Here is a 21,428-nt window from a genome sequence, read left to right as displayed (position 1 = left end):
TCTACTTTAAATAAATATTAAGAGTGAGAGATAATAGAATTAAAGATTATCTTTTCTATAATTAAATTATAATTTCTTGTAAGTATAATGTGTTGTTAATAACAAATAGCTAAATTAAGAAACTCTACTATATCAATGAAAAGTCTGCTTAGAATAAGTTTCTGTACAATTTTAAAAAAATGACACTTCGAGATAACAGTACTTTGAAGCTGTCCCCGTGTAACATGATGTTTCCCAAGTGCTGTCTTGACCCAATCTGGATGTCATGGCTAAAACTCTCAATTCCCCTTTGCTGGCAATTTGTCAGCCCCTACCCCCAATACTTCCCTTATCAGGCTCTAACACTACTGGATTACAATATACACTCTCAACTGCCAGAGGCCCCCAGATACCAACACCCAAGGAGAGCTGCTTCTTTCTTAGGCCAACAGAATTATTCAAAATACACAATCCCCAGAAAGCCAGTAAATGCTAGCTAACTCCATTCTCTTTGTCATACAGAAGCACCTCCTACAATTCCAGCTTACTGGAATTGTTGCCCTGTCCTTGGGTGCAACCCCCTGTGGCCACGCATGACAGCTTTCTCTGGTTTGGAGCTGTAAGTAACAGAGTTTTGCTTTTCATCTAGCTGTGTTTTAGTTGTATCCCACCATCAAAGAACAAACAAACAAACAAATAAACACAAACAAAAAAACAACAAAACTTTAAATCTTATAAAACATCTAGTCTTACCTTGATTACAACACCAGTTGTCACAAACTGACAGTTGCCTGCACTCGGTCCACTATTTGCACTGACTACAAATTATTTCTGCCAAGTAATGCCCACAGCCAGTATCTTACCTTTGAATAGGGCTTCATACATTTTGTACCATATGCCTATATTTTTAGTTAATTTTATCCTCAGAACAGCTTTTCAGGAAAGGAAGAATGACATTATACCAATTTGACAGATTAGGTTAAGGCTCTGATCCTTCACCCAAAGGCGTAGCCAGAGCTAAAAAAACAACTAATTTGGTTCTTAGTTTAGTGCTATTTCTAGTACACCTTTGTGCACACTATTTAATGTAGCACTGTCTTTTTAATTGAAATTTTCCTACTTAAAGAGTACACAAGAAACTTTTACCATCTTGTGAGGCCACTCTTTCCCTCCCCATCAATATCAAGTATGATGTAAGCATTAAGTCACAGAACTTCTTCTTTTTAAAATTTTATTTATTTATTAGTTTTAGGTTTACAAAACAATGTAATAGTTAAACATTTCACCCCTTGCAAAGGGATAACCCCTCTCCCCCAATCTATATTACCCCTCTGACGTATAGACAGAACTTCTTAAGCCTGACACCACCATGACCACCCATTGCCAAGCATGATTTAAGGGACCCTCAGAGCTCTGGCACTTTTGGAAAGATACCCCCTCTAACTTTAACTCAGTCCACAATAGGATTGTAAGAAGGTCTGCAAAGCTCAGCACACTTCTAATGAGACCCTCATTCTATCACCCACATCTCATCTACTCAACCCCCTTTACACCTCACCTCACCACTGACAAGCTGAGACCAGTCCCAAGAAGGAGGCTATAATTAGAACTGATTCTCCACCTCCCTCTGAGAGTACTAATTCCATCATGCCCTATATCTCTGCTTACAACACTCACCACGAGAATCCTTGGTCTCCAACTCATCCTTGGTCATAGAGATTCTTACCCTATTATAGTCCTCTATGTTGCCTAATTTGAATCAGACTCTTACCCCCAAAACAACCTCTAACTCCTTCTACTGCGACTTCTGCAATTCACGGTCTGTCATTAACAAAGTCCTCTTATTATTGACTGAATGTTTGTGTCCCTGCCCCAATTCATATGTTGTTGAAACCTAATCCCCAATGCGATGGTACTTGGAAGAGGGGCTTTCAGGAGGTGATTAGGTCATGAGGGCAGAGTTCTCCTGAATGGGATCAGAACACTTATCAAAGAAGCCTGAGAGAGCTCCCCTCACCTCTTCCATCATGTGAAGACACAGTGAAAAGACACCAGAAAGCAGGTTTCACACCAGACACTGAATCTGTCAGCCTCCAGAACTGTGAGAAATAAATGTTTGGTGTTTATAAGCCACCTAGTCTATAGTCTATGGTATTTTATTATAGCAGCCCAAAAAACTAAGACACCCCTATATCCTTCAACATCTTTGATAGACGTTTCTTTCACCTCTTTTATCTAACAAACCTGGCTATCCCTTTAGGACAAAGCATGCGTCCTTTGCATTCCTCTCAAGGGGTGGCTATTTTTTCTCCTACAACCAAGGCTTTTCAAGTGGTAAATTGCAACCTGTTATCATGTTGTGAAATCAATGTAATAGATATTAAACAGAGAACTTTAAAAATAAAGTAATAGACTAGAAAACATCAGCATATACTGTATGTAAAGTGCTGTTTCATGAAGGTTCTGTTTCAAATGTGTGTGTGTGTGTATGTATGTGTATATATATATATATATATACACATTTATATATATATATATATATATATATATATATATATATATATATATATATTTGACAACCACTGCTTTATATTACCTAGGGTTAGAAGTGGAGTAAGTGTTCTCTTTGCTCTTCATTGTTGCCTCAAGGACCATTTCCCTCCTTCCTCCCTAAATAATGTCCTGCTACTATGGAGCACAAGCCATCAAACCACGCCCTACACTACGCTTCCTTGTTATTATCACCTACCATATTCCTGGTCTTTCTCCTTCTTTCATTAAAGACTCCCTCAACTGGCTTGCTATCTCATTTTCCCCAACTCCATCATCACTCTTGGTGACTTCAATATCCATCTGGACAATCCATCTCATGCCCTGGTTAAATCGCACAATTGTGGTTATTAAAATACTGAAATATTTTCACAGCCACTGGTGCCCCCAGGACTCTGCAGCAGCACCATAGGCTCCATCCATTTTGATGGATCCACGTCCATGCTAGTAGTAAGTATTAAATACTTTGAATATTATCCCTCCTACCACCCTAGCCTCTGGGCTCCTTGACTTTTTCTTACCTTAAAAGATCTTGTCTACCACCTCAGCCACTCGCTTTCACAGTCATACCCTAGACCTAAATATTGCCAACAATTGCAACCCTTCCCTATCTCCAGTTCAAGCACCCCACTCTGCCACCTACATCTTCAGCTCACTTGATTTCAACCAATTTGTCTCCTTCACTGAGACTCAGGAATGAAATTTATCTTTCATCCCATATTTGCATCATCCATAACCCTAATAAATCCTCTTTTCACACATTACCCAGCTTCAATTCCTAGGTCTTATTTGAATTCTTACTCTCTATTAAATTGTTTATTTACATCATCTTATTTATCTTCACAACAACCCTATGGAGTAGATATAATGACATTCATATTATTGATTAGGAAACATGTTTATATACATAAATCTGCCCAGGATGATGGAAATTAAAAAAATAATAATAATTTTAAATGTCTGAACTATTTCCTTAACCTTAAACTAAGGATAAAGATAATTTATCTCCCTGAGTAGTGAAGATCACATGTACAAAAAAGTTCTTTGTAAATTGTAAAGTGCTCTACAAGTGTTAGTTACAATTATTAACTACTGACTAGGGAGTGGCCCTTACCCTTTCTCTCCACAGGAGTCAAACCTGACTCCTTCCTCAACCTTTCCCTTTCCTTTATAACCGTGGATATAGAGGATGAAACATCTCTATGTCTTATTGGTAAAAAAATTCATCTCTGACATCAAGCTTCAAAACTTTGAATGGAAGAAACACATTGTCATAAATGGTGGTTAGGTTCTAATTAGCAATTGAAGGTATGGTTCATTATGGCTGAACAGGCTTTTATAAGCCAAGCTGATAATTCATTACAATCAACTGACTAATAAAGGAACTTTTATAACACAATCCTAACCTTGTGAACAATTGCATTGTACTTTCTTATCCAAACCACAGCAGAACAAAACTTCAGAAATGAGGGAGCCAAGGCTGATAAGCAAAAGACCTTAATCTCATAAGGTCTCCTGAAGTCCTGTAGAGAACTTGGAACCTTAAATGTTTGGGATCTCTCCTTGATCCCCAGGAAGACACTGCTTGTCCTAAGGAACTCTATATTCCACATGCTAGAATTGGCTATGGGCCTAACTCATCCCGTTATGTTGTTTTGAACTCTATCAACAGGGCGGCCTGGGACCACCAAGTTTCCTTAGAATGATATAATTAGACCCATCAGGTATATCACTTCCTGATAACACTAAATATAGTGACTCCCTATTATTTGAGGTGGCAAATAAAAATCCTTGACCCACTATTCTAATCTTTCTATCAGTTTCCCCATTTAATATCTTCTCTGCTCTAGATAGACACCCCCACATCTGTGTGTTTTTCATCCCACAGCATGCCACAGCATGTCCATTTTTGCCTTCTGATTCTATCCAAGATGCCCTTCCTACATTTTGCCTTCAATGATTATCTTGAAACCCTACCATCAGAAGGTCTTAAAAAGATGGAATCATCTGCCTGCTGCTCACTGCCTATTTAATTACTCTACTTTGTAACATTATATAGGAGTTTGGACTTGTCCATATATTACTGTGAAAGGTAAGGTACCACTTTGATGACAAATGCACCAGATTATTAATCTAAGGCCAGGGCTCAATTCCCAATTTTGCCTGTTGGCTTACTTAATGCCCCTGAACCCATGCTGAGATAGTATCTACACCTCACAGTTTGTTAATTGATAACTAAAGAGATGGCACATCAAAACACAATATAAGGAAAGGTATTTTACATTTTTTCCCAGTGATGTTTAAGACAAAGTTCTGGCATAAAGTAGATGTTTATTATAAATATTAATGACCCATTATCATGCCATTAGGCCAAAGCTCATTTGCCTTGGTTTTTTGTTTGTTTGTTTTGGATACAATCTCACTCTGGTTTGTTTCCCAAAGAAGAGAGGAGGGTCTGGGCTGTCTCTGATATCTATCTATCTGCCAGCTCTCCCCAAACGTCCCTTTCAGGTAAAGTCAGGTTTAGGTACTTGGTTATGTTCAATTTAATATTGTGTGGCAGAGGCAAGGCTAAGTGTTCATGAAACCAAATTTCCTTTACTACTAGGCACACACACTTTACTTCCCAGCAATCCCTGCAGTTAGGGAGGACCATGTGACCATGCACTTGAATTCTGGCTCAGGGAATGGGGTGAAAATAATGTACCCCACTTCCAGGGCTGGCCCCCAATATCTCCCACAAGTCATCCACAGCTCTCCTCCCTTCCCTGAAGCTCATAGATCGATGATTCCAAGGCAACAGAGGAGGGTGGAGCAATAAGATAGAATCAACCTGGTCGTTCCGTGATGGCAAGGAACGGACTCCCCACCCACTGGCCCTAACCAACCTACTACACACTGTGATTTGTATGAAACAGAACCCTTTATTGTTAAGCCACTGAGATACCGGTATTGTTAGCCTACTCCGAGTAACATACCATGTATTTGTCACCATCATAAATGAAAAGCCCTATTTATTGACATGTGTTTCCACAGACTGAGTCCTTAAATCCACAAACAGTTCTTTTGGGACTTTTGACTCCCAGCATTTAGTTGCAGTGCCAGGCACACAGAGAAAAACAAACACATGTTAAAAGAATGATTGTCACCTATGACCTTAAGTGAATCACTTACTTTTAAGTCTACACAATTAAGTTTTACAGAACTGGGATGATGAAATAATGAATGTGACTTGTGGATTATAAACAGATTCTAATGGTAAATGTGTTTCTTCTGTTTTGTAGGCCTTTCTCATCTTTTCCAGTCAATTCATCTTACTGCTTTGAGTTAGCTCTGTCTAATAGAAACACAACGCAAGCCACATACGTAGAATTCAAACATTTCAGTAACCATCTTAAAAAGTTAAATGAAGTACATAAAATTCTTTTAAATAATATAATGTATTTAACCCAATATATCCAAAATACTGCTTATTAGCTCTTTTATATTTTGTTAATGAAGTCTCCTAAATCTGATGTGTCCGTTACAACACACCTCTATTTACTGGCTACGCGTGGAGAGCCCAGCAGCCACGTGAAGCTAGTGGCTCCTGCCAATCGGACCGTGCAGCGGCGAGGCCTGCGGTCTTGGTGAAGTCAACCTGACCCTCCCTCCTTCACCGTTAGCGACTCCTCTCCACTGCTCTCTCGAGGCCCCTATCCTCGCTATCTCGAAACCTAGAAGGTAAGCTCCTTGAGGAAGTCCAGACTGTTGTTTCGCGAAATCGTTCTCACGGAGGCTGTCTGGCACGTAACGAGCGGTTATTAAATATGGAGGTAATTAATGAACCCGTGTGCGAAGAACCCCGTGGGAGGCCGAGTGGCCGGGACAGAAAATGGCCAGTCAGGGAGAGGGCGCCGGCCGGCGGCCACGGCAGGCCGGGATCGGGACGCCCGGGCCCGCGGCGTCCCCGGGTGGCGTCCCCGGGTGGCGTCCCCGGGTGGCGTCCCCGGGTGGCGTCCCCGGGTGGCGTCCCCGGGTGGCGGGCGCCGAGGACCGGGGCTCCGGAGCGCGGCCCGCCCCCCGCTGCCCCCCGCGCCGCCGCCGCCGCCGCCGAGCCCCGGAAGCGGGCGGGGATTTCCTGTGCCCGCCCCGCCCGCCCCGCTGGGCCGCCGTCTCCGCCCGTCGCTGGCTCCGCGGCCGCCGGCTCCGACGCAGCAGAGGGCGGAGGGGAGGGGCAGGCGGCGCCCGGGAGGGAGGCACCGGGCCGCGGGCCAAGCCGACCGCGGTGAGTGGGGACGGGCTGGAGGGACTCGCGGTCAGAGGGAGGGACGCCTGGCTTCCTGGGGAGGTGGGTGGGGGCCCTGTCACGCGTGGGGGCGGGGAGGAAAATCGACGCGGCCTCTGGGTCGCTGCCTTTCCCTGGGGTCGGCCCCACTGACATCCTGTGTGCGCCCGTCGCCCTGTCTCCCTCGTCCCCATCGTCGCTGTCAGGCTCGCGGGTTCCCGCCGCTGTCACTCGAGCACAGGTTACCCCATGGCTCCTTTCTCTTCGCTTGCTTATGCCCCAGTTCACGGGAAACCTGTTTTCTCATCTCACTTCCCTTGCTCCAGCTCTGCCTCTCTCGGATTCTCTGAAATCTGACCCTCGTCAGGGGCACTGTGACAAGAAGGAGAGAAGAAGCAACCTTACTCCGGAGCAGGCGCCCATCCCGCCCACGCCCCACCCGAGGCGGAGGCCAGGCTTCTCGGACAGAGCGCTACTTGTCCCTGTGCCCTTGGGCTATTCATTTCGATACCCTCCTTTTTCAGTCCAGCAGCGCTGGCTGCAAAAACTAACTTCTGCAGGTGCCTTCTCCTGCCCCTCCCCACTGCCCCCACCCACAGATATGTGAGGGAAAGGAGGACACGAAAGCCTTAGAACCTGACTCCAATAGGCCTGGGATCATCTTGGATCCAGGAGAAACCAGGTTAGCGCTGACATCTTGACTGCCCAGGTGCTGGCTCTGACACAGCGAACATCTTAGGAAATGCAGTCTGAGGATAAGTACCTGCCCACTCCTTTGCTGAGATTTTTGCCAGCACTTCCACGGGTTCTGTGTCAGTAGTCTGGGAAGGCTCACAGCTGGGCCAGCCGGCTCTGCATAGAGCGGCCTTCCATCAAGGGACTCTGCTGCTGGGGAGATGCAGAAATGGGCTTGAGATAGGTGTCCGGGTATGTAGTTAGAGGTAAAGCCCTGAGGTGAAGGAGCCACATCGGTGAAGGGAGCTAGACAACAAGGAAGAAGGACTCTGGTGAAGAGGGGAAATTGGTGTCTTATATGTTGCAAGGGAAGCGAATACAGGTGCCAGAATTTAGAAGAGAGCTAAAATGGAAGTTTCCCTGTATTGTTTTATTGGGAATTTTCCTTTCTTATGAGAAGTCTCTGAGAAAGAAGCCTTCTAAACTGGGAAGCAGTCCAGGATGCTCCCATGAGACCTTGAGACGTCTTTGGACTTCAGAGATGAAAGGAGAATTTGTTCCCTTCCTGTGCATTGGGCTTAGGGGTCCCACCTACCTCTTTTATCAAAGACAAATGGCAAGAAAATAAACAATTTGACATCTGTCATTGCCTATCGTGGGCTCTGAGGTTCTTGCAGACGTTACTGGGTGGATGTGAGTGAGCAAGGGTAGTTACCAACGTTCTGACCTGTTTTTGGAAGCATTTCACTGGCTCTGATGGCTTGGGTATTGGATAAGAATCACAAAAATATTATGTTGCCAAGGAGAAAGGGACTCTGCACAGTCTCACAGACTGTGTCTTTACCAGAAGGCCACAAGGCCCTATCCCAGCTCAAGTGGGCCTTGTCCTGCTCCTGAGATGTCCAGAGAAAAGAAGAATCCACAAACCCAGTCCTGTGCACTGGCGAATTATTGTTAATAATCTTTTTTTATTTATTTTTATTTTTTACCTAACCTCAATATCTTCTCTTGAAATCAAAAGAAGAGACCTGTATAGGGATAGAAAACATCTATCTTTTTATTCATTGGTAGCGTCGTTCATCAGCCTTCTTCCCTAGGCCAGAGAAAACTATGCGCATCATTTTTAACCTTTCCCCAATGGCTATAGTTCCCATCCTTCTCTTCTTCATTTGTATTTCTTCTGAGGTACACATTCTGGCTTCTCCATGCCCTTCTTTAAAATTGAATATATTTTTCTAATAAGATCTGACTGGTTCTTCTTCCCTGTGTCTTAAATGACAGGCTTATTAATTTGTCGCAGGTGTCGTCTTAGCAGTAACTGCTTCCCCATTTTCCACCTCTGGCCCAAATCCTTTCTGCTCTTTTTTGCTTTTCCCAATTAGACATCAGCTCCTCATTGAGCAATAATATCTCTTATCTGTTGAGGTTGCTTTGGAGTCTTATACCTGTTTTCCAAGTTATTGGTCTTTCTACCATATTTACTGTCAGTTCTCATTTTCTCTATCTGAGGGACAGGTCACATGTCTCTTTGTTGAGACTTGTTCTAAGTGAGACACCATTTGTCCTCACTATGAGTCCCAGCCAAAGGGTGTATTTGTGTTATGAGCACACATGACACAAATACACCCTTTGGCTGGGACTTATAATAGTCACTTCATACTAAACTAATTGATGAGAATGGGATTTGTGGCAGAAACCTTATCTGTGATTAGATCCATTTTTGTTGAGTGCAAGTCTGTGCCTTCCTTTCTGCATGTTTCTAGATTGCTTACTTTAGTGTATTTTCAGTGGATGAAATTAATGGATAACATTTGAATTTACAGAATTTTTTTTTGATGAAGTTAGTTCTTTCAGCTTTTAGGGATATTCTATTTCTACCATGAGGTTCCTAAAATAACCACTAGTGACTTTGCTTTGTAGCACCTGTTCATTTCTTAGTTCCTCCAAGACGCTTGGCTCAGGCTCAGTTGATTGGAACACATCAAGCTTTTAAAGTTCATCTTCCATCAAGACCTTCTTATCCAGTTTCATCTTTTATCCCTGGGCTGTTCTCCATAACTCCCTTAGGAATATCAACCCTTCCCATTTTCATGGGCACAGCTGATATGAATTTGTTCCAGGTCACAATTTGGGTTTGCAGCAAAAATGCTTTCAGAACAGACAACAGCCCTGGGGACAGGATGGGAGTCGATGAATGTCCAACTGGATGGAGCAGAGCCCCAGGTAGAAAGGGGCAGCCAAGAAGAGGGGCCGTGGAGAACAGCACCAGGGCCCCTCGAACACCTGTGCTGTGACCTGGAAGAGGAGCCACAGTCCCTTCAAGAGAAGGGTGAGAGCTTGGAGGGTGTGTGTGGGGTGGGGAGAAGCACAGCGCAGAGAGCAGTCTCCTCATCTCTGTTCAAAAAGTAGTTAAAAATTCCCAAATTGTCATGGACTGAACAGCACAATCAATACCGGTACTAGCCCATTCTTCCTAGGCCCTAGTCATGGGAATATAAGGAGCTCCTGGATTCTACCAACCACATAACTAGGCTTCTCTCCTCCTTCCACATGCTGCAAGTGCATGCTTAGTGATACTGAATGTGGAAAACAAAGGAAATGACAGCAGCACTGATTACTGTTGGAGAACACACCCAGTAAGTTGCACTTTGCAAGATGAAAATTACATTCAAATAATATAAATTCAAACCATCGCTAGGCTAGTAGAGATGGGTGACATAAAAGCTCTACTAAACACCACTCAATACCCTTACAGAACATTTTGAGTGAAGATCTCTTTTACTACATTTATGCATTTGAGTTTTACCAATGGGCATCGGTGCCAGGAGAAAATGTGACCCCTGAGCCCCTCTAAAATGGAGCGTAGGCTCTTATTGGGAGAGGGTGGACAGTCCATCTCTAATGGTTCCTCTCTCCCCTCACCAGCTCAGTCAGCTCCCTGGGTTCCTGCTATTCCCCAGGAGGGGAGCACCGGAGATTGGGAGATGGCAGCTGCACTTCTTGCAGCCGGATCACAGGTGGGCTGTGTGCTTCCCTCAGCCTCTCCCAGGGTCTCACCCCTGCTGCCTTTCTATAGCTTTAGTATCATCCTACTGATTTGTTATTTTCCATGATCACTAATATTATGTTCATCTTATAACTGAACAGATTCTATCCCTTTCCAAGGGGTTCATAACACCCTTGAACAAAATGAATGGAGGCATAACAAGAAGAGAGGAATTCCTAGAGGTTAGGTTTTTTTGTTTTTGTTTTTTTAATAGATGGCTATGCTATCCGCAGGGGGATTTCAAAAATAATTCATTAACGTCCTTTAAGAAATAAAGCTGGAAAGGTTAGAAAAAGAGAACCTGAAGGGAGCTTGAAAGGACATAAAACAGACAGGATTGGGTAGATGATGGGGCATTTATGGAAAAGGGCAGGAAGAGATTGAGGCCATAATGCTAATAAATGGCAGAGCTAGGAGTCATTTGGCTCCAGAATCTGGGCTCCTAAGCACCATCCTATGCTGACTCAAAAGATAAGGATATGACCTGATGGTGGGGGTGGGAAAGAATGTTTTATCTATATCATTTTGTGCTGATAGAAAAGGAAAGGTCAAGGAAAGGAGGGAGGAGATAGTAGGCAATTTCAATGAAAATTGTAAGGCAGGTGAGTAGAGACTGGGCAGACACCTGCAAGTTAACAGAGGGAGCAGTAGTTTCTGGTGCCTCTGACTTCTCATGGTCCTACTTGGGAAACTCCTTAGAGATACTCCTTACTTACTCATTGACTATTATCTTTACCCTTCTCTTCATTTCCCCTTCACCAAAACTGTGTCCCCTGCCAGGGACCTCTGGGAAATTCTTTTTCTAGATCCTCTTTTGCCCTCTCTTCTGTATACCCCGGCCTTTTATACTGAGGTCACATTTTCCTTAAGGAACAGCTGGTGACAGATGATGCTACATTTTATTTCAGGGCCTGGTAACCATCAAGGATGTGTCACTGTGCTTCTCTCAGGAGGAGTGGCGGAGCCTGGACCCTTCTCAGACAGACTTTTATGGAGAATATGTCATGCAGGAAAACTGTGGGATAGTGGTCTCTCTAAGTAAGCATGACCTTCCCTAGCCACTAAAAGACTGTACTCCGGGAGGATGCAGCCATGTGCTCCAGGGTTGTGGGATTGCGTCTATCTAGGGTTCTTTTCTTGGCGGGGAATCTGTCTAGACTTCCTCCAGAGGAAGAATAATACTAGGGCTAATCCAAAGAGGATGGAAGTGAGGAGTCGTTTTTTAAAGACAACAGCAAAATAATGCTGAATTACGGAAAAGAGAACTAGGCTCTTCTTGGTTGGGAATTGGCAGGTTCTTACAAAGCAGAGAGAAGGACATCTAAGAGCTGCAACAGAGTCCTTGGGAACTCAGAAATCATCTAGGGAAAGATGGGAGTGCAGGGGTGAGGTGGCTGTGTTGGAGCTAATTAAATGAAGTTATGACCAGAAAGGACAGTTGGGCTAGAAGTATTTGAAATATAACTGGAAGAGAACAGACTTGTTGGGGAAAAGTGTGATTTTTCTAGAAGAAAGAAGAGGGAATTAAGAAATAGGAGGGGGGAAGAGGGCCTTCTTATACCTGGCCTTCTTTTATCTATGGTTCCAAGGAATAATCTAGGAAACAACTTTCTTTAGAAATACAGAATTACGGTTGAACTAATTGACATCTTTATTTTCCTTTCCCATGGGTAGGGTTTCCAATCCCCAAACTGGACATGCTTTCTCAACTAGAAGGAGGGGAAGAGCAGTGGGTCCCTGACCCACAGGACTTAGAGGAGAGGGACATCCTGAGGGTCACATATACAGGTAAGAACGTGGAGTGGATTTTTTAGCCATGGCCTTCACCCTTCTTGGAGTGTCATCATTACATGTCCTTCTAATCCCTCCTCTGCCTCAGGGAGTTGTAAAGTCAAAAGCTTTAGAAATCTTTCTCTTCAAAAGCAAGCCAGTGTAGCAGAGTGGTTTAGAGAGCAGGCTCTGGAGCCAAACTTCGTGGATTTGAATTCAGGACCATACCTGTGGGACCTTGGAAAAGTAATTAACCTCTCTTTGGGTTTCTCATCTGTAAATTATTGTGAGATTTAAATATGTTAGCATAGTAGAACAGTACCAGGTACATAATAAGTACTTAATAAACGTTAGTTGTTGTTATTGTTGTTGTTGTTGTTCAACTTCCCACCCATTGCAGAAATGCCTTCCACAGTGTCTCTATTATTGCTGACCGGTGGTCACCCAGCCCGTTACGATTGCAGCACATTCCTTAACTCTCTCCATTTATGCTTAGGCAGGAAAATGATGATTAATAGTAAAAAACAAACAAACAACAAAAAAAACCCATGGTGAATAAATAATAGTAATAAATAAATAAATAATCACAGTAGCATACACCACTTCCTAAGTGCTCACTAGTGCAGATACTGTGCTATCTTATAATAATTCCCATTTTCACAGAAGAAGAAATGAAGGCTCACAGAAGTGGGAAAGCTGAGATTCAAAATTGGGTAGTCTGTCTCCTAAGCCTAGGCTTTTAAGTTCTACACCTCTTGTACTTGTACGACATTAAACTCTGTTCTCCCAGCCCTGGTGGGGTGAGGTTTAGGCCCTAACAGACATCGTACAACCTCACCTGTGACTTGGGTCCTGGGGTACTCTCTTGTGACTCCCCTCTTGGGGTCGGTATTTTCCCTTCTCCACAGGAGATGGAAGTGAGCACGAGGGAGATACCCCTGAACTAGAAGCAGAACCTCCCAGAATGTTATCTAGTGTGTCCGAAGATACTGTTCTCTGGAACCCGGAGCACGATGAGAGCTGGGATTCCATGCCCAGGAGCTCCAGAGGAATGCTCCTGGGCCCACCTTTTCTACAGGAAGATAGCTTCTCAAACCTTCTGTGTAGCACAGAGATGGATTCCCTATTAAGACCGCACACGTGCCCCCAGTGTGGGAAACAGTTTGTGTGGGGCTCCCACCTTGCAAGGCACCAGCAAACGCACACTGGAGAGAGGCCCTACAGCTGCCTCAAGTGTGAGAAGAGCTTTGGGAGAAGACATCACCTGATCCGGCACCAGAAAACCCACCTGCATGACAAGCCCAGCAGGTGCTCTGAGTGTGGCAAGAATTTCCGATGCAACTCCCACCTGGCCAGTCACCAGAGAGTGCACGCGGAAGGCAGATCCTGCAAGGGCCAAGAGGTCGGAGAGAGCCCTGGGGCTAGGAAACGGCAGCGTGCCCCACCCGTGCCAAAGTGCCACGTGTGCACTGAGTGTGGGAAGAGCTTTGGCCGACGGCACCATCTAGTGAGACACTGGCTGACCCACACCGGGGAGAAGCCCTTCCAGTGCCCTCGCTGTGAGAAGAGCTTCGGCCGGAAACATCACCTGGACAGGCACCTGCTGACTCACCAGGGACAGAGTCCCCGGAGCAGCTGGGACAGAGGGACAGCTGTCTTTTGAAATCTGTTTGTGCTACAGCTGTGGTCACATCTACCAGCCAGTGCTACCAGGAGTCTGTGCCGGAGCTGCCCCTGTCCTGCTCCCAGGCCACGATCATGAGCCTTGGCCCTACCCCCGGAAAGATGAGGCCAGCGCTGACCAGAGCATGTCTCACCAGTTCTGTGACATACCACACAAAATGGAGTTCTTTGGGCAACACTTTTGGGAAACAGTGCTTACTCCATGGGCTGATATTCAAAGGGTACAGTGGTACCAGTGGTTTATGGCTGAGGTCCATTCTGATGGCAGGAGCCTATGCCATACTAGTTGTTAAATATTTCGAGTATCACCATTGTATACTATAACTGTTATATTCTCTTTATATATATATGTGTGTATATATACATAGATATACACCTACATGTACGTGTGTATATATGATATACACACATATGTATGTGTCTATATGATATATACATATATGTATGTGTGTGTATATATACATATACGTGTGTGTGTGTGTATATATATATGTACAGAGGTTTCCCAAAAAATGTATACACATTTTAAGAAAGGAAAAAGCAATTGAAATTGTGATATTCAATATATACCGATAACAAAAGATGAGTACAAGTCACGTTTGACTTGTGCAATTACAAGAGGTGCTCAAAGTGGTTACCATCAGCATAATTTTAATACAGTTTTTCCCCTTTCTTCAAATGTATATACATTTTTTTGGCACCCTCTGCATATATGCGTATAGAGAGAAAGAGACCACATTAGCATGTTAAAAGCTCCGACAACTTACATAGTAGAACAAATTGTTAAGCTTCTTTTAATGCAATGTTTCCTAAATGTATTTGACCTCAGTATCCTTTCTATCTCACTTCCCACAGAACTGGTGACTCCATGAAACACTCTGGTGAGCACCGGGTTAGAGCAATGAGGAAACAGGAAAGAGATAGTGACCAGGCACCCAGAGCCCCCTTTTTTGAATCCAAATGAAAGCTGAGGGGCAGACCTCATTCCTGTGTGGGTCTATCACCCTTACCTCAATCATCCAAATACACATCCATACCTCTCACCCACACCTGCTGAAAAATAGAAACACTTTCACCCCCTTATTCCTACTCCCTTCATCCCACACATACATAAATCCAGCTGAGAAATCACACTACCATGCTAAGAGGTGGACCTTATAGCCCCAAGTAACCCAGGCCCACACAGAAGAAAAAAACTTTATCCTCTTGAACAGACCCCTCTCCTCTTGACTGTGTCTCTATGTGTCTATGTGTATCTGTGTGCAGGGTCTTTGAAGAGAGCATGTAAAGTGCAAACTGTACAAGCTAGATTTTCTAGGGGCTGTGTTCTGGGGATAAGGGTAGTGGGGATTTATGGGGTTTTTTGTTTTGTTTCAACATAGGAAGTAAACTGAGCAATTAAGGGAACCCTAGTGGAAAATGGTTAAGTGATGTTGTGGAATTTGAGGTATAAAGCTGTTTTCAGTGTCACTGAGATAATCAAGATAACTGTGGATATATGTATATATGTCTAGGTCTAAACCTCTGGGCTGCAGGTTCTTTTTGCCTGGGTGGAGAGAAAAAGAAACATCCTCAGTCAGGCGAGCGCTTTCTTGTTGATTTCAAGCAAGATACATATAGAAGGTTACTGCTGAGTGCGTTTTCTAATTAGGGCAGGAATCACAGTGCTTACAAGTTGTTGTCATTACTCTTGTTGGACGGGGATTGCCCCATCAAGAGGGCAGAGTTATTTTTGAGGATCTCATTCTCCCAGAAACAGAACTTTGGGGGGAAATGGCTGTGGTTTAGTTTTTCAGCTGATGCAGGGTAATGAGCTTTCCAGTTGGTTTTCTTCCTAATTCTGGGAATGTGTCCACGCTAAGACTCTTAACTTCAGGACTAGCATTCTAGCATCTGTTAGTTGATGCGTTGGTCATGGTTTCTCTTTTTGATGATGTATTAATACCAATCTTATAATTTAAAAATTATCTTGTATGGACGATCAAGTTTGGGATTAGAGAGGGAAAGGAACAAAGAGGATGAAAGTGGGAAATTTTCTCTTCAATGCTTAGATTCTGGTTTTTCCTTACACTTCTTTTTCAACTATAACTGGTAGAATTAGCCAGAGAGGCAAGAGGAGGTGAGCTGCAACAATCTAGTTTAATGATTGTCCCATTTGCTTAAGAAAAACGAAGTGAATCACAGCTCCTCAGAGGCCCAGACCCAAATGGAGCTGAGGACAGGGTCATTTTGCTGACTGGGCTTCTTAGAGTGGGTCTGACTTGAGCAATCCAGCCCCTACCTCTCTTCTGCTGTTCAGAGCAGCCTTCCTTTTTTGCCTGGAATGCACTTCTCTTGCTTATGTTCCTATGAATAGAGCAAACTCGCCAGCCATTTGCAAGATGGCCTTGTCCTAGGTCCTCAGAGACAGGAGCATTTTAGGACCTGTATTAGGAGATGCCCCAAGGAAAAGAAAAGTATTGGATTCCAGTGGTAAAACTGAAGTATGCCATTTCTGTTTCCCTCCCACTATTCCTCATTCATTAATGCAAATCAGCACGATGTAAGCAATGGTTCAGAACCTGTTTTGGATCACAGACCCTTTTGAGAATCTGATAAAAACCAGAAACTCATTTTTGAGAAAAATAAACATTAGCAATCCACTCAGTCTTGCATACACATTTAGCAGGTTCAGAGTCTATCCATGGAATCACTAAACTGGGGTCAAAGAAAGGGAGTTACCCTGACCCGATATGGTCATTATATATTTGTGTCAAGAATTACAAGGAAAGGGTCACTAAATATTTTAAGGACTAAGATACCAGAGGCATTAGGCTATAAGGATAGAGCCTGGACTAGAAGGGTATTGCTTATAATCTCTATATATTTTTAAAAGATACTCATATATGACATGCTAACAAATCCAGTTCCTCACAAACCTTGTTTTAAAGACTTGTAGAAAGCGACTCTCCATACTATCAGATCACACCTCTTAATAATCAGATGTTAACCTCTGACCTTTGATCTGTTTTAGTAATTATAAGGCTAGAAAGTGAAGCCCGTAAAGTGTAGGTGCAGTCACACCACCCAACTGAAAGGCATCATGGAGGCTGAGGCCTTCTGCCGATGGGGCGTCTCTTTACGTCATTTCTGGTGCACCACTGCCTTCGCTACCTCGATCCAATACCACTTCCCTTGGACGAAAAATAAAATAAGCAACACCCATCAGATAGGTGAATAGATTTTAGTGGTTTTTCCCACAGGGAATCAGCCTCAAACTCCCATCTTCCTCCCACATGTCCACCCTACCTCTTTAAATTTAAAAAAAAAAAATGTCTGTTCTCACTGGGCAAAATGTAAAATAGGGAAGTCTCATCTTAAGGAACCTGTCACCTTATGTGGTGCTACTGCCCTGTTCAGTGCCCAAGTATCCTCCCCTTTCCACCCCACCAAAATATCTCTGCAAAGAAGCCCTTACACTGGAGAATGTAACCCAAAGTGTTCACTCTTCCCACATCTATTTTCACCTTAAGCCTTAGCTCTAATAGTGGAAGGGGAAGGAAAAGGTTTTCCCCTGTTACAGTGATATTACGACTTTAGGGAGCTAACGGGGTGATCATTAAACTAGTTTCCTATTTCCATTAAAGTGAGCCCTGACTCAGAACCATAGGTGGCAGAAGACAGGTTCTTTCCATTTGTATCTGAGTAGGGGCGAGTGGGCTGTGCAGGAACGGAAGAGTGAAATCTATCGCCTTGGACCCCTTAGAGATCCTGAGCGGGCAAAATGTCTTTCTCTTCCCTGTAGCGCTGTCCTAGGCCTCGGGTCTCACAGTGTGGGCCTTGGGCCAGCAGCGTCAGCATCACCTGGCAATTTGTTCTAGAAACGCAAATTCTCGTGCTCTACCCGAGACAAACTAAAGCAGGAGTTCTGGGGGTGGAGCCCAGCAGTCAGTCTTTCCACCTGCCTTCCAGGATCTCTGAAGTATGCCAACATTTGAGAACCTCTTAGAGAATCAAATTCCATTTCAATCAGTGGTACCTTGCCCTCTTCAAACGGGGAGAGAGGATCTTCATGCACCCTTCGTCAAATTGACTTTCTGCAACCTCTCTAGGCTAGTTGCTTCATAGTTCTGTTCCTCTTGAGTCCCAAGGTCTTCCACTATTCAATCAATGAAAGGTCTGGGTCAGTCACCAATTTCAGAAACTGTAATGGGGCTACTACTCAGCTGCTGTGTTTGGTTGGGGCTGGAGCTTCTAAAATGGGCACTGAGGATTTGTGGGTCCAGAAATCTGAAAGGACAAAGAAGAGCAGACACATCAAAGATGGGAACTCCAACGTAAAACTGAAAAACTGACATCCAAGGAAATGGTCCTCTTTGCTAGTTCTCTAGTCCTTTTCCAAGTGTACTAAGTTGCCCTGGAGACAGGCGGGGTGGGCATTCAGCACAGAGGTAGGGAGTAAGGCCAAATGTCCTAAGCCCTTGAGAACCCAGGTTTTCCAATTTCACAGTGTACTGGAGAACAGTAAGGTGCCATGTAAAGGATTTCTTACCATGATTTGGCCTACCCTATGGGCAAGGGCAGCAGGAGCATCAGAGAGCCCCTAGGACACAAGAGGGAACCAGGCTCATGTCGTAAGATGTGACACGAACGAGATTTCAACCCAGACTCTACTAGGTAGAGGTTGTAATCAATTAAGCCATGGTACCTATGTCAAAAATGCATTCCCCTACTTTGAAGATTCTGTCTAATTCAGGCTTCAGGAAGGGATCAGTCTTACAGGTCCTGGCCCTGTAACCTACATCAGCTCTCCTCCTGGCACACCCATGAAGACAGACTGAATTGAAAGTTGCAAGCCTGCCAGCCCGGTGGGGATCTCCAAGGCCAAAAGATTAGAGTGAACCTAAGTCTCTTTGGGGGAGGTGATCAGTCCCTAAGGCAGAGAAACTTGATGGTGGCTTTCTTCAACTCCAGGCCTCAGGCTCTCTCCCTCTTTCCTCTCACCGCCTCCATTTTCCCAGTGAGCGGAATTCTTCCACTCTTCACTCCCACTTCTTTTTCAGTGTGATTGGTTTGGTTTGGTATTTTTTTTTGTTTTGCCTGGGTAGTGCCACACCTTCCTGAGGCTGTTTGTTCTTCCCAATTCTTTCTCCTTCCATCATAGTTCCTCTTTTGAAGCTTCTGGCCAGTTCCATTCCACTCACTACTTGCCCCTTTGCCTTTCGTCCAATTGCTTTTCTGACAGCTTTAAGCCTACTAAGCAGGGTTCATTCCTCGTACTTCCCACTTTCTTTTCTCAAATTCTTGGCTTGGTCATAGCAGCTCAGCTGCCACCTCACCACTGTACATCTCTCTCATACACACCTCCCCACATCTGGATTTGCCCAAGGTTGCTGGTACTGTCAAATCCAGGCCCTTTACTCCATTCCTTACAGGCTCTTCTTCCCTTGATGTCGCTTCCAAAGTGGCTTTCTACTTTTCGCCTTTTTGATATTCTCAGTCCCTTCCTGTCTGTTGTGGTTCTTGAGAATCAGTCTCAATTCTACAAGCCATTTTTTGTGTGCTTAATATGTCCTGGCCACTGGCTGCTCCAGGCCTGGGTGATTGAGTGTGACCACGGTTCCTGGACTCAGTATGTTCCTCAGCCAAGTTCTCCCCACCACCACTTTCCTGCCATGCCTCATGACATTGGACACCAAGGTGCTCTTTTCCAGGAAGCTTTAGGGGTGTATGCTCTTTTGCCATCCAGCCCAGCTGCTCGTGCCTGCCAGGTTTGTAGCTATTGTTTGACTTAATTCCCTATGACGGACTGTGAACTTCCCACAGATTACCCAATGGGGAACCTTTGTCTGTATCATTAGGGATTTACAATTTGCTCATTATGGTCCCTGTCAGTTGAATAAAAGATGTATTGGCTGTGTTACTGATTTCCTCTATTCTTCCTTCCATTCTTAGCTCTTCTCTCCTGACAAAAAGGCTGCAACAGAATGGGGGACACCAGACAGCTCTAGGGGTAGTTGTGCGAGCCCCCTTGCTGCCCCTCCTGAAACAAACCTCAAGATATCACAAATTAGGCCTCCCTCCCTCCCTCCCTTCTGATATCCTGGCTTCCCAGTCAGTGGGGGCTCAACTCATCCTGGAGACTGGGGCAGCAGAACTCTGAACAGGGCCAGGCCTAGGGTAAGGCCAGGCGAGGGAGGGCCAAGGGCACAAATTTAAGGACGTCCTTGGTCTTGGGGTCATTCAAGTGCCAACTCTGCTCTTGGGAGCCCCTTAGAGTCTGACCCTTAGACACTTAGAGTGCAGAGCCTGGAGCACATTGAGCCCCTACACAAATTCACAATAATTGGTGATTTGGGGAGAACCATAGAAGGTGCACAGGGATGGGGTTAGGCAGGAACTGAGTCCACCAGACACATTCACCTTAAAGGGTGAAGAGGCCAGGCAACTGGCAGAGGGTATCAAGAGGATAGATAGGGGAAGAAACAGTGTGGGAGAAAACATGGAGGCTTGCATGGGGGAAACCACCAGCCTGTGACCCACTGATATGGCCTCCCATGCCTGGAGCTTCTCTGTTTTGCAGGCCTGGAGCGCAACCCAAAGGCTTTGCTCTTCTTCCACGGGAGTTGCCTTAAAGAGCTTCGAGCCTACTGCTTAGGGGCTGTTCCGCCTCTGTAGCTTTCTCATCACCAGCCAGCTGTTCTGTCACCTGCCTCCATGCCTCATATGTTTTCCTATTTTCTTGCAGTTCACTCTCACTTCCTTTCAATCACTGAAGAGTAAAACTTTTGACAAGTCTGGTCTTTCCCCTAACCAAAGGGGGAGGAGGGAAGGAACATATAAAAAAGGGGAGAAGAAAGAGCTGTGATTGTTCATGGATGTGCCTGTTCCCTCAGCGAGCTCCAGTGGACTATTGAAATCCTGACTCCCTTCTTACTCTCAATGCCTTTACTTATCCATGCTGTTCCTAGCCTCATCCAAGGCGTCATGCTGACACTGCCTCAATCTTCAGTTTCTCTCTTCCAAATCCTTTTGGCTTTTTTTTTTATAAGTCCTTTGCTGACCTGGTGCCCCTATATTAATTTCCCAAACATCCTGTCTCCCTATGCTTGCTAGGCACTTAGGTTTTGGTGGAAGTGAACTCCAGCCCAAACAGACAGCCTTTCTATGTTAGAGCTCCCCAGAGGAGGAGGAACAGGAGAAAGAGATCTGTTGATTTAAGACCACTAACAAATGGAGATGTTCACTTGTTCTGAAAACAACCCCTCACAAATGTGTTAGAGCACATCCTCCCCTGCAAGAAACCTCTAACTCATGAAAACACTTTGTAGAAATGAATTCTAAACTTCTGACCTGCACTTACATAAAAAAGATGTCTCCTAGCATTAATGAGTAGATGGTGAGGCCCCATTGAACATCTATAATTGTAGTGAAGGAGCACTGGGTTTGCAGTTAAAAGTCAGTTTCTGAATTGTACGT

At 44.5% G+C, this 21,428-nt stretch overlaps 1 protein-coding gene across 1 annotated transcript; it reads left to right on the top strand.

Annotated features, from left to right (window-relative positions):
* Positions 1–6,685: 6,685 nt before the first annotated feature.
* On the top strand, positions 6,686–17,270 carry ZNF641 (zinc finger protein 641). Its single transcript, XM_081060350.1, has 6 exons — positions 6,686–6,796; positions 9,592–9,800; positions 10,397–10,488; positions 11,426–11,555; positions 12,192–12,305; positions 13,196–17,270. The coding sequence occupies exons 2-6, from the start codon at positions 9,617–9,619 to the stop codon at positions 13,948–13,950; spliced, it is 1,275 nt and encodes a 424-aa protein (XP_080916476.1). The 5' UTR covers positions 6,686–6,796; positions 9,592–9,616; the 3' UTR covers positions 13,951–17,270.
* The last annotated feature ends 4,158 nt before the right edge of the window (positions 17,271–21,428 follow it).

This window comes from Rhinolophus hipposideros (assembly GCF_964194185.1).
Source record: "Rhinolophus hipposideros genome assembly, chromosome: 9".
NCBI lineage: Eukaryota > Metazoa > Chordata > Mammalia > Chiroptera > Rhinolophidae > Rhinolophus > Rhinolophus hipposideros.
Note: the sequence above shows the minus strand (reverse complement) of the source record. Positions and strands in the feature narration are given on the sequence as shown.

Bases quoted from the DNA above. Each gene is read 5' to 3' on its own strand.
- ZNF641 (XM_081060350.1), top strand. From the start codon at position 9,617: ATGCTTTCAGAACAGACAACAGCCCTGGGGACAGGATGGGAGTCGATG. The intron at 11,556-12,191 runs GTAAGCATGACC...TCCCATGGGTAG, and splicing joins TGGGATAGTGGTCTCTCTAA to GGTTTCCAATCCCCAAACTG. The intron at 12,306-13,195 runs GTAAGAACGTGG...CCTTCTCCACAG, and splicing joins CCTGAGGGTCACATATACAG to GAGATGGAAGTGAGCACGAG.